At 41.5% G+C, this 15914-nt stretch overlaps 1 protein-coding gene across 10 annotated transcripts in view; it reads right to left on the bottom strand.

Annotated features, from left to right (window-relative positions):
• Capn3 (calpain 3) overlaps positions 1-14519 on the bottom strand; it is a 46364-nt gene extending 31845 nt beyond the window's left edge. For 4 of the 10 annotated variants that reach the window (XM_048793146.1, XM_048793145.1, XM_048793144.1 and 1 more), the window contains exon 1: positions 10976-14519. In XM_048793146.1, the coding sequence (XP_048649103.1) occupies positions 10976-11284 (309 nt within the window). In that variant the 5' untranslated portion in view covers positions 11285-14519. Of the gene's footprint in view, positions 1-1361; positions 1894-10975 lie in introns of those variants that run through there. The other 6 variants (XM_048793147.1, XM_015480769.2, XM_048793142.1 and 3 more) reach the window with 3 other exon arrangements.
• Positions 14520-15914: the final 1395 nt, after the last annotated feature.

Consider the following 15914-nt stretch of genomic DNA (forward strand, 5'->3'; position numbering starts at 1 on the left):
AGATAGCAAGTAAAAATGAAGGAAATCTGAACAAAGCATGGCCTTCAGTTCTAAAAATAGGTACATTCATTACAATTAATAGACCAATAATGACCTTACTACTCTAAGATGTTAATAGAGAAAACTGGGTGCAAGGTACAGTGGCCCCTGCTTATCCACAGGAAATATTTTCTAAGACCCCTAGTGTATACCCAAAACTTTGGATAGTACCAAACCCTAAATATACTGTTTTTCCCTATACATACACACCTATGATAAAGTTTAATTTATAAAGTAGGCAATTAAGAGAATAATAGTAACTAACAATAAAACAGAATAATTATAATAATATACTGAAGTGAAAGTTATTTAACTTAAGAATTGTTTATTTCTGGAATTTTCCATTTAATAATTTCAGACCACAGTTGACTACAGGTAACTGAAATCTTAGAAAGCAAAATTGAAGATAAGCGGAAATACCGTATATGGAAACTGTACTTTCTCCACAATTTTTCTGCAAGTCTAAAATTGTTCTAAATTTAAAGTTTATTTTAATAAGACATTAAAACACATCAAATATTTTTTCATACATTCAAATGAATTCATCTGCTGGGTTGCACACATACACTGCCTCAGAGCCCCCTGCTTTAGAGTTTTTTGCCTGCTCTAAATGCAGGGAACCCTTCTGGGGTTTTAGGCACCTCTTTTCAGGAAGAACAGCTTTGCCCAATATGCCTCTAAAGCACTTTGATCTACTCCCACTGACACAAATGGTCTCTTCAGTTGCCCCACAATTGGGTAGTCAGGAGCAAACTGCTTCACCCTGGAAGGAGTCTGGCTGGTCAACATGGATCTTGCCATTTAAAGAGAAGTGACACCTCACTAACAAGCCAGGCTTAGGTGAAAAGTTAAAGGCGGCTAGTCTCTAGCCTCCAGTTTTTTTTACTGTTCAAAACCTGAATTCTCCCTTAAACTGTGAGCCTCAAACTCTTAACCAGTCCACTCTCCCAGCCCTGAACTCCTGCTCTCCAGAAGAGCCAAGATGGTCAATTATAGCTTAAAATCTTACTGTGAATTTAAGACAAAGTATTAGTTCTCTTAAAAAAAATTGTAATCTCAAAAGAAAGAAAAAAAATTTAATTAAAAAATATACAGTCTCAGGAACCTATAAAGTATTATAATACTCTCTAGTTCAAGAATAGAAAAATAACACCTCCAGGTTTAGGAGGAAGCAGGACGGTATTTGGGGACACACAGGTAAGGAAAGCCTTCATAAGCCATTTGCTCAGAGGGGCTTGGGGTTCATGGCCCTGGGTTCTGGACCACTTGACCTCCTGTTCCCTAAGAGTTATCTCCTGAACCCATGTTCCTTTCATCCCTACCTTTGGTCTTTTCCACATGATGGCCTTCATCTTGGTTTTCTGGCTCAGCTCATGAGAGCCTAGAGCCTGTACACCTGCTGGGAAGACACGGTCTTCAAAGAGGCACTTCTGAGCCAGACACCGTTGTTTGAGAACGACAAAATCCTGCCCCTCAAATTTGAGGGGCTGTGCTACAGTGCCCTCACCATTTCTCCTGTCCCTTTCTCGGATCACGCGATCACAGAAGAATCCTGGCAGCAGGTAAGGCATGGTGGCCACTCAGGGAGTGGAACTGGGCCTTCACTGCGGCCTCTCTCCCACTGCGCCCTCAGCCCAGGCCTAATCCTCTCCTGAATAGCCCAAAGCCTATATAGCTCCTCCACCCTCAGCAGCGCGATGCAAATGAACACAGCCCAGAGAAAGGCTGTGATCAGAGTCAGCAGCTTTGGCTGGAGGCCCCTGAGCCCACGGTCTAGGGGCAACACCATGCGAGTCACAGAGGGAGCCAGGGATGGGAAACAGCTAGCCAGAGATGGCCCCAGGACAGACTACAGTGGCTTGTAGATCTTATGGGTATCACCAACAGCCTTGCTGAGACTCTTTCTTTAAAAAAAGAACATATAGTTACAGAGAGGCTCACCCTGCCTCAGCAAAAGGCATTCATGCCTTTGACGCTGGCGGTCAATGGGATATAGCATGGGGCCTTCTAAACATGCTGTATACACTAATCCTATACAGGCTGCTGAATGCATAGGAGGAATCTGCTTCAAGCCATTGTCTGAGGGTAATGAAGCCTCCATTCTCCTGATGTCCCTGCCCCACCCCACTCCCAAATAACTTGACTAGCCATGTAGGGACTCTAATCTGTGAGAAGGATCCAGAGAGGAGGTAACTGGACCTCAGATGAAAGTCTGTTAGAGAACAGACATCCACTGATGCAAATTCAAATTCAGGACCTATGGGGCAAGAACATGGTGGATGGGGAAGGCAAATAAACATGTGTTGGAATTATACTCCTAAGAAAGCTTGGTATTTTCTAAGTATCACCATGCTTAAATGGACAATGCTAATGTGAGCACAGGAAGTTGAAGTAGGCTGAAACTGAGGTCTGGCAGGATGCTCACTTGATGGTGCCCAGCCTGCTTGTCTGCTCATTAATCCCCATTGGTCTTCTTCTGCTCTGTGCTTCTCAATGGTAGTCTTTGAACAACCAGCATCAGAATCACCTGTGATGCCAATTTAAGTGCAGATTCTCAGGGTCCATCCTCAGAATTTGAATCCCTCAGGTAATCAGATAGGGGTCTGAGACTTTGCATTTTTAAATAGGCTCATTAGGAGATTCTATGTCTACCAAAGTTTGAAACCATCATTTTAGCATTACAGGGTACTAGAATAGCTCAAAATAATTTGTGAGGTCAGTTCTTTTAAGAAACAATTTAATTTTTAGGGCTGGGGATATTAGCTCAGCAGTAGAGAGCTTACCTCACATGCACAAAGTCCTAGGTTTGATCCCAAATGCTGCAAAAACAAAACTAAATAAAAAGTAATTTTTATTCAATTCATACATGAACAGAGACTTAAATTACCAATAAAGAAGAACACAGAACTAGCAGTCTTTTGCCCTTCTTTTTCCATTGCTAAATCCTTCTCCACAGAGGAAATCATATTTAATTCTAATTTTAGATTTCAGCTATTGCAGTTTCTAAGCTCAATAGTTAACATTTTGCCACCTTGGTTTACCTACCTGTGTATTTGTATTTATTGATTTTGTTTCTTTTGCCGAACCATATGAAAGAATAATTGCAGTTATCATGACACTTTTCATCTATGAATATTTAGGATTATACTTAGAATATAGCAGGCATCTTCTAAGGACAAGAACATCCTCCTACTAACCACAATACCATTACCATTAAATTCAAAATTATTCTGTGATATTTTCCAAGATAAATCCAAATCCATTTGTTAATTTTTTCAGTTGTTCCTGCAATGCCATTTATTGCTCCCCGCCCCACCTACTGAGGGATGAACCCCCAGGGCCACTCTATCACTGAGCTACACCCCTAGTCCTTTTTATTTTTTGAGATAGGGTCTCTTTAAGTTGCTGAGGCTGGCTTGAAACTTGTGATACTCCTGTCTTAGTCTCCTAAATCACTGGGATTATATGTATGTGCCACTGTGACCAGTTTGCCCAGTTTTAAAATTGGTTTTTTAGGAATTATTTTTGTGTGTGTTATTGGGGATTGAACCCATTGTCTCTTTACCATTGAGCTATGTCCCCAGCCCTTAAAAAAATTATTTTTGAGACAGGGTGTCACTAAATTGCTGAGGTTGACCTTGAACTTGCAGTCTTCCAGTTTTAGCTTCTTGAGTCTCTGGGATTATAGGTGTGTGCTACTATGCCTGGCCTGCTTTTGGGTTTTTTTTGTTTGTTTGTTTGTTTTTTTGTATCAGGGATTGAACCCAGGAGCACTTACCCATGAGCCACATCCCCAGCTCATTTTATTTTTTATTTTGATTCAGGGTCTTGCTAAATTGCTTAGTGCCTTGCTAAATTGCTGAGGCTGGCTTTGAACCTGCAGTCCTCCCATCTCAGCCTCCTGAGTCTCTGGGATTACAGAGGGCATGACCAGCATTTTTCGGGGGGTGGGTACCAGGGATTGAACTCAGAGGCTCTTGAACACTAAGCCACATCCCCAGCCCTACTTTGTATTTTATTTAGAGATAGGTCTCACTGAGATGCTTAGTGCCTCAATGTTGCTGAAGTTGGCTTTGAACTTGCGATCCTCCTGCCTCAGCCTACCGAGTCCTACGCCACCACACCCAGCTCTGGCCAGCTTTTGTATTTTGAACCAGAATCTAAATAAGGCTCAGATACTAAACTTTAATAATTAAATAGTTGGATCAGGTGCTGTTGAAGTAAGAATTAATGAACCAGAAGATAAGTCAAAAGGAATCACCTAGAATACCACATAAAGAATGGAAGAAATAGGAAACTGAAAAAAAGGAGAAGGAAGAGAACATGATGTCATTAAGATATAGGCAGGATAGAGCAAGGCAAATTCAGCTTTGCATCTAATTTGAGTTCCAGAAAAAGATAATAGGACGTATGCAGAGGATAACAATCTAGGAGCTTTTTATAATTGGTCAATAATTCCAATCTTCAGATTCAGGTATTACAATGAATCTTAAGCAAGAAAGAAATGCCACAACATAGTGGCTTTGTAGTATATTATAGAGAGAAGATCTTGGCCTCATGTGTGGAATCTAGGAAGGCATGGAAAGCAACAGGGAGGCTACTAAAGAAGAGGAAGAGGATCAAAAGGAAGGGAGAGGGAAGGGCAAAGGAAGGCAATGGGGCTGGATATGATCAAAGCATGTTATTTGCATGTAAAATATACCACAATGAAACTCATTCTGTGTAATTAAAATTCACTAATTTAAAAAAGGAACTTCTAAACAATACACTCCAGGAAAAAGGAAAATTATTTTGGAAAGAAAATTTTAAAACATAAGAAAGAATGGTAAGCAAAGAAATTGGCAAACATTAAACCTAAGCAAATTTGACTGGATTAAAATTTATAATTTCTCATGTTTGGCATGTTACTCAGGAAAATAGCAATTAAAGCGCTCTGTGGTCATCATTGGTTTCAGATTTTGTTAAGACAAAGTATGCATGTTAACATTTTTAGGGACACCATTGGATTGGAGGATTCCTGGTGCACAGACTAGGTTTGGTTTCTCTGAAGTTCAGCTCCCTCTCTCTCATCATTCATTGGCATGGAATAATTGTTATTTAGTGCCAATGTAGGATTTTTTCTTTTCAGCGTTGAGTATCGCAGGCCAAGTCACCCCTCTGACTGGGAATCTACACAGGATGTGTTCATTTTAGAGGCAATGGGACACAGCAGAGAGCTCACAACAGCAGTAGACCTTCCCATGTTGGCAGAAAGCTTCCATCCTAACCGTGCTGATGTGATGCCAAGTGTGACTAGTTTTCCGTAATTCTGAGCAAGACCACAGATTATCATAAAAGTACCTCCAGTACCGATTTGGGGGTTACAAATGAATTTTATTGAGAATGCAAACTGTAAATATGGAATCTGCAAATAATGAGCATTAACTGTATGGATCATAGCAATAATATCCCCAGTGCATACCTCTGGGAAAAAGTTAGAGAAATTTTGTGACTATTTGATCTGAAGCAACTAAAGGAGGGATGACATAATTACAAACAGGGAGGACTGCTGTATAGAGGAATCAGCTGATTCTTTTTCACTGTCTTCTGGGTCTGAGCCAGATGTGCTACATTTGCCATCTGAAGAGTTCTGGCTAGAAATAAAGATGACCTTTCCCTAAGAGTTCAGGTTATTTTAAGAAGAGGGGGGTATCCTTTTACTTTCAAACCCTTCACATCAGGAAAGAAAGCCATTTTTCTAAAATTGTGGAAGGGTGTAGCTCCTAGGCAGTTTGTCCTTATGATCTAAAAATTAATAACAGTTTTTATACTATATGGTTGATGTTGTGGAGTATAGAATACCCTGATAAACATTATGAAAGTGTTTATTTAAACTTGAAGTTCGGATGAAAACAGTAAAACAAGCGTCAGCTTCCTTAAACAGAATCCTTCCCATGTGTTAGCAGGGGCCTTGGGCTTCCTTGGGAATTTAAACATGTCCTGAACCCCTACTTCATAAGTGTCCAAGAGAGCACAGCTTCCCCGCTTCTTCCCTCCATATTTCAGGGAGCTCCTGGAAGTGTCCTTTTTGCTTCTTTCTCTTTCCACACTCCTGAGCTTTCTACACCCCGACTTCCAGGCTCCTTCACTCGGTCCTGCCTGTGTAAATCAAGATACAGAATAGATCTCTGCTCTTCAACGAAAAGTTACCTGCCTCAGGCACTTCACATTAGTCAGTGGAGATTTTGTGAAGGGCAGGCAGGAGAGGGCCAGCACGGGGTGAGTGGCCGTCAGCCCTTTTGCTTTCCCCACCCCACTTCCATTTCAGTTCTAACTCTCCTCCTTGTAAGTAAAGCAGCGAATTTTCTTTTCTTTCCCTAGAAAACATTCATGTCTCTCTTCGCATCCTGGAGAAGGTACTCTTTATATAATTTATATAATTATAAAAATCCTTCTAATTTTCCCTTTTGCTATTTTTATTTTTTGGTGTGTTTTAGTCAGGTTTTTTTTTTTTTTTTTTTGCCACTATGACTAAAAGATCTCACCAGAACAATTACAATTGTAGAGGAGGAAAAGTTTTTTTGGAGGCTTACGGTTTCAGAAGTCTCAGTCCACAGACAGCCAGGTCTGTTCCTCAGGGCTCAAGGTGAGGCTGAATATCATGGTAGAAGATGCAGCTCACATCGTAATCAGAAAGCAGAGAGAGAGAAAGACTCCACACTCCAGATACAAAATATATACCCCATAGTCATGCTCCCCAATGAACCACTCCCACCAGTCACACCCTACCTGCCTCCAGTCACCACTCAGTTAATTCCATTAGGATATAACCCATTAATTTCTCCTCCAAACCTTCTTGCATTGTCTCACGCGTGAGCTTTTGGGGGACACGTCATTTCCAAACTATTACACGGGGAGGTTGAATCCAGGGGTGCTTAACCACTGAGCCACATCCACAGCCACCTCTCTTTTGTTCTTGAAAAAAGAAATTGAATGTTTCTGCCATGTTAAGAACCTAGAGAGTAGGGCTGGAATTGTGGCTCAGCAGTAGAGCACTTCGCCTAGCTCATGTGAGGCCCTGGGTTCATCCTCAGCACCACATAAAAAAATACATAAATAAAATAAAGGTATTTTGTCCAACTAAGACTAAAAATTAAGTATTTTTTTAAAAAAAGAATTTAGAGAGTAGGTACATTTGACTAAAACATGTCTAAAGAATCAAAGGAAATTCTGTAGGAGTAAGGTAACAGTTACAAGGCCTGACATCAAAAGTATAATATATCAACTCCTCCCCATCCCCAGGGTAACAGCCTGGAAGAGGAAAGAAGTTGGCTCTGCCTGAAGACGGGAGGGGGCAGCACCTGGTCATACAGAAGGCAGCAAAAGCCAGCAGGTGTGGATGGGTCCATGCTGATAGGCAGCATGGAAGAAGAAATTGAATGGGAAAAGTAAGATGAGGAAGGAAGAACTGTGAGAAAAGGGGTCTTCTTTGTCTTGGTTTTTCCATTCTGGGTGTTATTTCCCCTCACATTTCACATTTTTCCTCACATCTCTGAAATCAGGAAGCATCTTATATTAGAAAGCCTCCTTCCATTGCATTCAGCTGGGATGTAGGTGGTTGTGACTCTGTGGACATTCTAAGATCAAGAAAGTGCTAGTGCTAGCATTGAATCTGGGCATGGTGGCACATGCCTATAATTCCAGTGACTCAGGAGGCTGTGGCAGAAGAATTGCAAGTTTGAGGCCAGCCTCAGCAACTTAGCAAAACCCTCAGCAACTTAGTGAAACTCTGTCTCAAAAATAAAAAATAATAAAAAAAATGAACTGGGGATGTAGCTCAGCAGTAAAACATCCCTGGGTTCAATCTTCAGTAAACACACACACACACAGTGTGTGTGTGTGTGTGCATCAAAGTCTTCACAATCGGGTGAAATGTGGCTTATGGTGAGTTGCAGCTTAGGAAACTTACCTAAATTCTATCCTTAAAGGAGTCTAATTTAAGAGATCTGGGGGTATGGAAAAAGCAATAAGGTCAGATGTTGGAGTACTATGGAGCCACTGATTGGCAAAGAGTTTTCTTCAGGTTCAGGTGTTGGCAGAGGGAACTAGCTGGCTGAAGGAGTGAGGAAGAACAGGTGTAAGAATGAGGTTTGGATATGGGGTTATAGTATTAGTGGCAGGTAGAAGGGAAGGAAAACACCAGAGAGCTGTGGGTAATGTTGAGGTCTTAATTCACTTTCCTGGTGCTTTTCCCCCATAGGACACAGTTTCCTTTTCAGATTGCTCATGTCTGACAGAGGTCACTACATCCAAGAAAGTATGTGGAACACTGGTTTCCAAAAAGGGAATTGCATTTCAGAAAGTTCTGGGTCATTTCAGTTTTTTAATTTCAATTTCAACCCATATTGAAAATTTGCATTTCTATTTGAATTCAATAACTGTAAATAATTCATTTGCCCTTTCTGGACCTTTTTTTTTTTTTAAACACAATGCCTTTATTTTATTTATTTATGTGGTGCTGATGATCGAATCCAGTGCCTCACATATGTAGGCAAGCTCTCTACCACTGAGCTACAGGCCCAGGCCTCCTTTCTGGACCTTAATCATTTCACCCATAAAGTGAACAAAGACTACACCTGGACAACATCTCTAAGATCCATTCTAACTGATTGTCTCTAATGCTATTTTCTAATTTATGCTAATGAACCCAAGGTGATGTTCCCATGATGTTCTTTTTTGTTGTTGTTCTCTGATCTTAACCCCAGGAGGGAGGACATGTGGGCATTTTAATCAACACTAGTCTTTGCTATCTGGTCCTGTAGCAACACAAACAGTAGAAAATTCAGGATCTTGTTGATGATGGTGATAGTTGGGAGCACACCCTGAAACAGCCAGGTCTCTTAATGCACATAATTTCACACACTGACCCCAACAGGGGAAGTTTCAGGACCAATGTAGTACCTAGAATATAAGAGACCCTTTAAACATTTTTATTAATTTGCAATTCTTTTAAGGCTCAAGTCTACCAGGGACCAGTAAAAATCTATTTGTAGGTTTTGGTCCCCTGTCCTTTGCAATGGTATCAGAAAAGGCTTTTAGGAGCTCCAGGCCTTGGAAATCAGGGCTGTCCTATGTCTTGGTAACCTATACCTTCAGTTGTGGGTTTTCATTCACCAGTTTCAGCTGTGTACAACTGTGGGCCTGGTCTGTGCTGATTAAGGGGTCTAAAGATGAACAGGAAAGGCTTCTGCTCTTAGCAAGAAGGGACGAAAGGAGAAAGTCACCCCTGAAGTTTTGGAGAGAAAGGGAGGAGAAACTATCCAGATAACAACAAGAATGGAATTCTAGGCAGAGAACAGCATGAATGAAGGCCTCTTGGGTGAGAAGACCTGGGGCAATGGAGCAGCAGGACATTTAGCTCTGCTGGTGTGTCAGGGTCCTGGGGGCGCAAAGTCTGGCGTGGGCAGGGCCATCTTGAGAAGGGCTGACATCTCAGTTAAGAAGTTTGGACTTATCCTGAAGGCAGTGGGGGGCATGTCAGTGAAGATATTTCAGCAGGGATGTGACATGTCCAAGCACTGGCAGCAGGGACGAGTGTGTGTTTGGGGTGGGGGGGATGAAGATCTTTTCTAAAGCAAGGGCCCTCAGGACAGTCAAGGGCCTTAGGGAAGGACTGTCAGGAGAGGAAAGGAGCCCTGTGGCATACACAGGGTTGTTGGGTAGTTCAGCTCAGGTTCATAAAGAAAAACATGGTAAAAGAATGGCATTGGGGTTCAGCCAATGGCATTGGTGTTACCATTTCCTCATGGAGGGTTTCTCTTCCTAGATTGAGTTAGCTCCTTGCCACCTGATCCCTTACTACCCTGAACACTGATTCCTGACAGTCACTATCATTCAATGCCCATCTTCCCCTGAGGACTTTAGGCTCCAGAAAAGAATAAATTTTTGTCTTTCTTATTCACTGATGTCTCCCTAGTTTGCCCAGTGGCCAGCACTAGTAGATGCTCAATAAATATTTCTCCTTTTTGTTGGCGGGGATTACTTCTTGATCAAAATGTTTCTTGAATTATGAACAAGAGTCATACTGGAGGAATGATCAGAGAAGGGAGCCAGGGGAACATAATTTTCCTCCTGGTAGATCACTGTAAATGAAACCCAGAGGCTGGAAGCATGCCCTAAGGGAGTAGGTGTTTTTATCCAGGTTCTGTCAAGTGCTCACTGGGTAGACTTCCCTCTGTATGCCTTGATATCCTCATTTGAGAGGTGAAATATAACGACAAAAATGATGTTTAGAATCTTCTAATGCTAACATTTCATACTTGAAAAGTTGTCTGCCACTCTCCTCTTTTTAAGGCTTCTGTGTTTCAGAAGTTCATGGCTACTGGCAAAAATGAAGAACAACAATATCATGATTTTAGCCCAAGAAGAGGAAGGAATTTTACAAAGTTATTTAAACAGAGAAAGTAGATCTGGGTTGTGTGGAATTTATCCTGGATAAGGGAGATTTATTTTTACAGGATGAATTAAATCGAGTTCCAATCACTTTCATAAAAAGCAAGATTTTTTTTTCAGAGAGAAAATGAGAGAGAGAGAGAGAGAGAGAGAGAGAGAGAGAGAGAGAAAAGAAAAGCAGCAGCTCTGCCTCCACTCTTCAATGAGTTTGGCNAGCAAGATTTTTTTTTCAGAGAGAAAATGAGAGAGAGAGAGAGAGAGAGAGAGAGAGAGAGAGAGAGAGAGAGAAAACAAGCAGCAGCTCTGCCTCCCACTCTCAGAGTTTGGCAAATTATCTAAGACTTGTCCCTCTCCTCCCTGCTTCACACATGAGGGCAGAGCCCAGCAGAGCTACTGCCAGGATCCTTCCCCCAGTGCCCATGTGCATAGCTGAGCTGCAGGAGGTGCGGAGTGGGAGGACTTCACTGAGGGAAAAACCCAGACCAGCAACCAGTTAGCTACTCACCGGAGGTCTCTTCCAGATGAACTGGATGGGGAACTTCTGGCTATAAAAGAGAGAGGTCTCATCTGGTGGGAACTCAGGATCCAGAAAAAGAACTTTCTTCTCTAGACATTTCTTGTGAAGCTGCTCAAATGTCTTCTCTTTCACTCCAATAATAGGAAAATTGCGGCTGATGATAGCTGAATAGATACCACTTGGGTGTCCACCCCCGGCCTCCGTGGTCTTGCCCTGGTCCGGGTGGGGAATAGGCCCTGGGGACCTGGGCTCGGCCCCTGTCGGTTGGGCTACAGTTGGACTAATGACAGTCGGCATGGCAGGCAACTTTGAAAGGTAGAGCTTTTTAAAGAAAACAAGAGATAGCTACCTTCAGAGAAAGGAAGCAACCGCAAAGGGGAACATGGAGTGATCCTGTCATCTGAGAGAAAAATGTCCACATCCAATTCGAAGTTTAAGATCCATCAGAAGTTCACCTGGCTTAGGTCCAGCTTAAAAAACTGAGCTGTGATCCTGAAACCATAAATTTTCCTGAGGAAGAAATATTAAAGGAGTTCTGAGCAATTTTTACCTGGGGGCTCCTACCAGCAGCATGCATGCCAGAGGGAGAGAAAGAGAATGAGGGTTGTATTTCAGTGGCCTGAAGAAGCTTGAGCCAGGAAAACTAAAAATAGATGTGAAGAAAGATGGTGAGTATGAAACAGGCTAGTGCTGGACTGCATCGTAAAGGGAGAAGATCCTGGTTAGAGAGATTTTGAGTTGCATTAAGTGCTGGTGTTGTCAGAAAATGAAAGGAGAATATCTGAGTGAGATGAACATTGAAAATCAGCAAAGAGCTGCTTATGCATTGTTATTGAACAGTTATCAGACTATCAAACAATTGGCCACAAATCAATGGAAAACAGTAAAAAACTAGCTAGAATGTGAGATACTGAATTCTAGGGGAATATTCTGTGCACGTTAGAGAACATGATTTTTAGTTCCTAAAACTCTAGGATATCAGAACATTATTCAGTATTGGATTTGGCATCTCTTCTAGAATGTTCTGGTGTCAGCACTGAGTAGAACTGTCTAGATAGAAAATGCCACTCAGCAGAGTCCTCAGTTGAGGAAATCCCTGTCTCTTCTTGCCCACTTTACTCAGGCGTCTCTTGTCTACCCATCCCCAAAGTAAACAGTGGGATCAAATCTGCTACAAAAAGTGCTTCTGAGTAGATTATAGTGACTATTCAGCCATGTCACGTTAGGCTTTTCAGACAAAAATAGATACTAAGCCAGGTCGGCCATCAAGTCCTGGGATGTCATATCCAAGGAGCTGGTTTCAGGGCTCCTAGATGAGAGTGTAAGTGCATGGGAAGGGAATTGCCTGCCTTGCCTTCACTCTGTCTTCTACCCATGATAGTTGCTCTCTAGGCTGAAAGGAGATGGCTACATCCCAAGTCTGGCCCAGTGGGGACTTGTCCCAGACTGCAGCTATGCCTGTTCCTCTGTGACCAGTCTCAATAATGCAAAAGTAGAAGCTTTGGAAGGTGGGAAGTGAAAGTTGGCTCATTATCCCTGAGCCTGGGTTATAGCTTTGAGAAGCCCTGTGTCAAGCACTATAGGGGCCATTAGCCTATCCTTCTGTCCCTCCATAAAATGCCCATGGATCTTTACTACTCTTTGAGAGGCAGAATAGAGTTAGAACAGTCTCTGGAGGCTGACTGTCCAGATTCAAAGTCCGCGTTGGCCACTTAGTGGCTGTGCCTATATAACTTTGAGTTACCTCTTCCTTTATCTTATATGTCAATTTTCTCACCTAAAAAATGGGTATGATAGGAGTGGGGTTGTAGCTCAGTGGTAGAGCACTTGCCTAGCACATTGAGGCACTAAGTTTGATCCTCAGTACCACATAAAAATAAATAAAGGTACTGTGTTCATCTAACTAAAAAATATTATAAAAAATGGGTATGATAGTCATTCCTTTAAGTATTAAACAGGTTAATTCATGTCATGCATTTAAAATAATATCAAGGGGCTGGGGTATGGCTCAGTGGTAGAGCACTCGCCTCACACATGCAAGGCCCTGGGTTTGATCCTCAGCACCACATAAAAATGAATAAATAAAATAAAGTTAAAAAAAAATGAAAAAAATAATACCAGGATTGTTTTAAGCACTCAATAAATGATGATCTTAGAGAAGAGCTTAATTTAGTATTTCTTTGGGGTTGAGCCAGCATATAGAGGGCAAGGTGCTATTCATTTTTCTTTATCAGTTGTTGTGACACCTTCACTCATTATGTTAGTCAGTTTTCTGTCACTATAATAAAATACGTGAGATAATTAAGAGAAAAAAGTTTATTTTGGTTCACAGTTTTGGAGATTCCAGCTCATGATCAATTGGTCCAATTTTTGGGGGCCTGTGGCGAGGCAGCACATCCTAGCAGGAATCTGTGGCAGAGCAAAATTGCTCACCTCCTGGCTAGGAGGCAAAAGAGGAAAAGGAATGGGCGAATGTCCCACAATCCCCTTCAAGGATTCATACCCAATAACCTAAGGACCTCCCACTAGGCCCTACCTCCTAAAGATTCTACCACCTCTCAGTAGGGCCACCCTGGGGAACAAGACTTTAATACACGGACCTTTGGTGAACATGTATTTGAACCATATCTTTCATTGATGCAAATCCGCATTCACTCCATGAGCATTTACTGAACATCTTCCCTGTACACAGCACAGGAATCTAGGTGCAATCTGCCCAGGCTTGTGTGGTGGTGTCTCCAATCAGAGGCTTGCCTATCCACATGTGCTAAAACCACCCCTAAAAATATTGATGTTCACCCTCAATTTTACCAAGGCCCAGAAAGCAAGGGTGGAGTTTCCTTTCCCCACCATCGTTACTTTGGCCTCACCCCAGTGCTGAAATTCACAGCACTGACCCACGTTTTATTGTTTTAGCTATTTAACTTCCTGCTTGCCCACAAGACTATGAAGATGGGACTAGGTTCCCATTCCACCCTCAGGATTAAGTATATAGAAGGCCCTTAATAAATGTATGTTATATATCTGCTGCATGAATTTCTCTGTGAGTGCAGAAATTTCTTGTACATAAGGTCTGCCAATGCAATCACAGTCTCTTGGCTGATTTGAGAGGAGCTTTTCTGGGCCACACACTTGCTGAACTTTCTTTCTTCAGCTGTTTAAGCCAGCTGCATCTGTTAGTAACTAGAATGAGTATGTGACAGGGTAAGCCTCTTGTCAGAGCAGGGTGGGAATATCCAGCACATAGAGGGCAAGGTGCTATTCATTTTTCTTTATCAGTTGTTGTGGGTAAAATGTTCTTTCAGATGTATAGGCCAAACTTTATTCAGCTGCACAACTGTGGAAAATCATGCTATTATGGAGGAATCCACTCTGAGCCCAGGAACAAAAGGCAGATAATGAGCAAATAAACAGCTGTATATTTCAACACCCAGAAACCTCTTTAAGGATAAAAAACTATTTCCCTCCTTTTTGCACTGGGGATTGAACACAGGAGTACTTTGCCATTAAGCTACATCGCATATTATTTTGAAACAAGGTCTAAGTTGCTTAGAGCCTTGCTAACTTGATGAGGCTGAACTCAAAACTTGTGATCTTTCTGCTTCAGCCCTCCAAATCACTGGGATTACAGGTATGTGCCACCTTGCCTGGCAAGGAACTAGTTTTAATAATGTATCTCATTCAAGGTTTCATGATAACTGTGGCAGGAATGATTTCCCCTGCACAATAGTGATGGCTAATGGCTCCTATCCCTGTCTTTTCTGCCAAAAAACCGCCCAAGCATTTCTTTGATTCAACACTATTATAAGCAACATATTTGTTTATAATACTTATCATATATATATATATATATATATATATATATATANNNTATATATCTTAAATAAGGGTTGCAAAGACAGAACTCCTTTAGTGATCACCAATCTGACAATTGGAGTTTTGGTCTCTCATGACCTTGATACATTTGAACAGTATTTGTCAGGTATTTTGTAAAATGTCCTCAACTTGGGTTTGTATGATGTTTTTCACATGATTTAGATTGAGGTTGTGGATTTGAAGAAAGACTATCACAAATGTGACGTACACTTCTCAAATCATATTTTGGGGTACTTGATATTGTTTTATTAGAGGTGATTCAAACTTTGATCACTTGGCTAAGTGGGGGCTACCCAGGTTTCTCCATCTTTCCTTTTTTATATCCATAGAGTATTTTTATTTTATTTATTTTCTATTTTTTAAAATACTTTTTAGATGTTGATGAACCTTTATTTTATTCATTTATTTATATGTGGTGCTGAGAATTGAACCCAGTGCTTCACACATGCTAGGCAAGCACTCTGCCACTGAGCCACAGCCACAGCCCCATAGAGTATTTTTAACCTGTAGAATAACTCTGTAGGTTTGATTAACCCCACTTAAGACAAATTTGTTGTATTTTTAGTTAAATCACTGAAAACTCACAGAATATAAATAGATTATCTATTTTATTTAACAAATAAGGAAACCAAAGCCCAGAGAGGCTTGATGGCATGGTCAGGATCAGTGAGACCCCACCTCTAAATAAAATATAAAATAGTGCTGGGGATGTGACTCAGTGATTGAGTGCCCCTGCTTATTGTAGAACCAAACCCCAGGTCCCCTGACTTGCAATGAAGAAGCAAATGCATGACCGAGACTTCATTAATGGAATTAGGTATAAGATCTCCAGATCCTCACTTAGTCATGGCTTCCTTCCTTAATTAGGGAGGAATCAATACCATCAGCACTGCTGGAAACAACTGTCAAGAAACAGTTGCCCAACTCTGTGTGACTTGCCACAGCACTGCAACCTTTAGCAAGGAAGGTTATAAAACGAGCAGATCAGATATCAGGTGCCAATGTCTCCTTATCTGTATTTCTCCTAGAATGCTGTATTCCATTGTTTGTG

Source organism: Marmota marmota, unplaced genomic scaffold (genome assembly GCF_001458135.2).
Source record: "Marmota marmota marmota unplaced genomic scaffold, marMar, whole genome shotgun sequence".
NCBI classification, from domain to species: domain Eukaryota; kingdom Metazoa; phylum Chordata; class Mammalia; order Rodentia; family Sciuridae; genus Marmota; species Marmota marmota.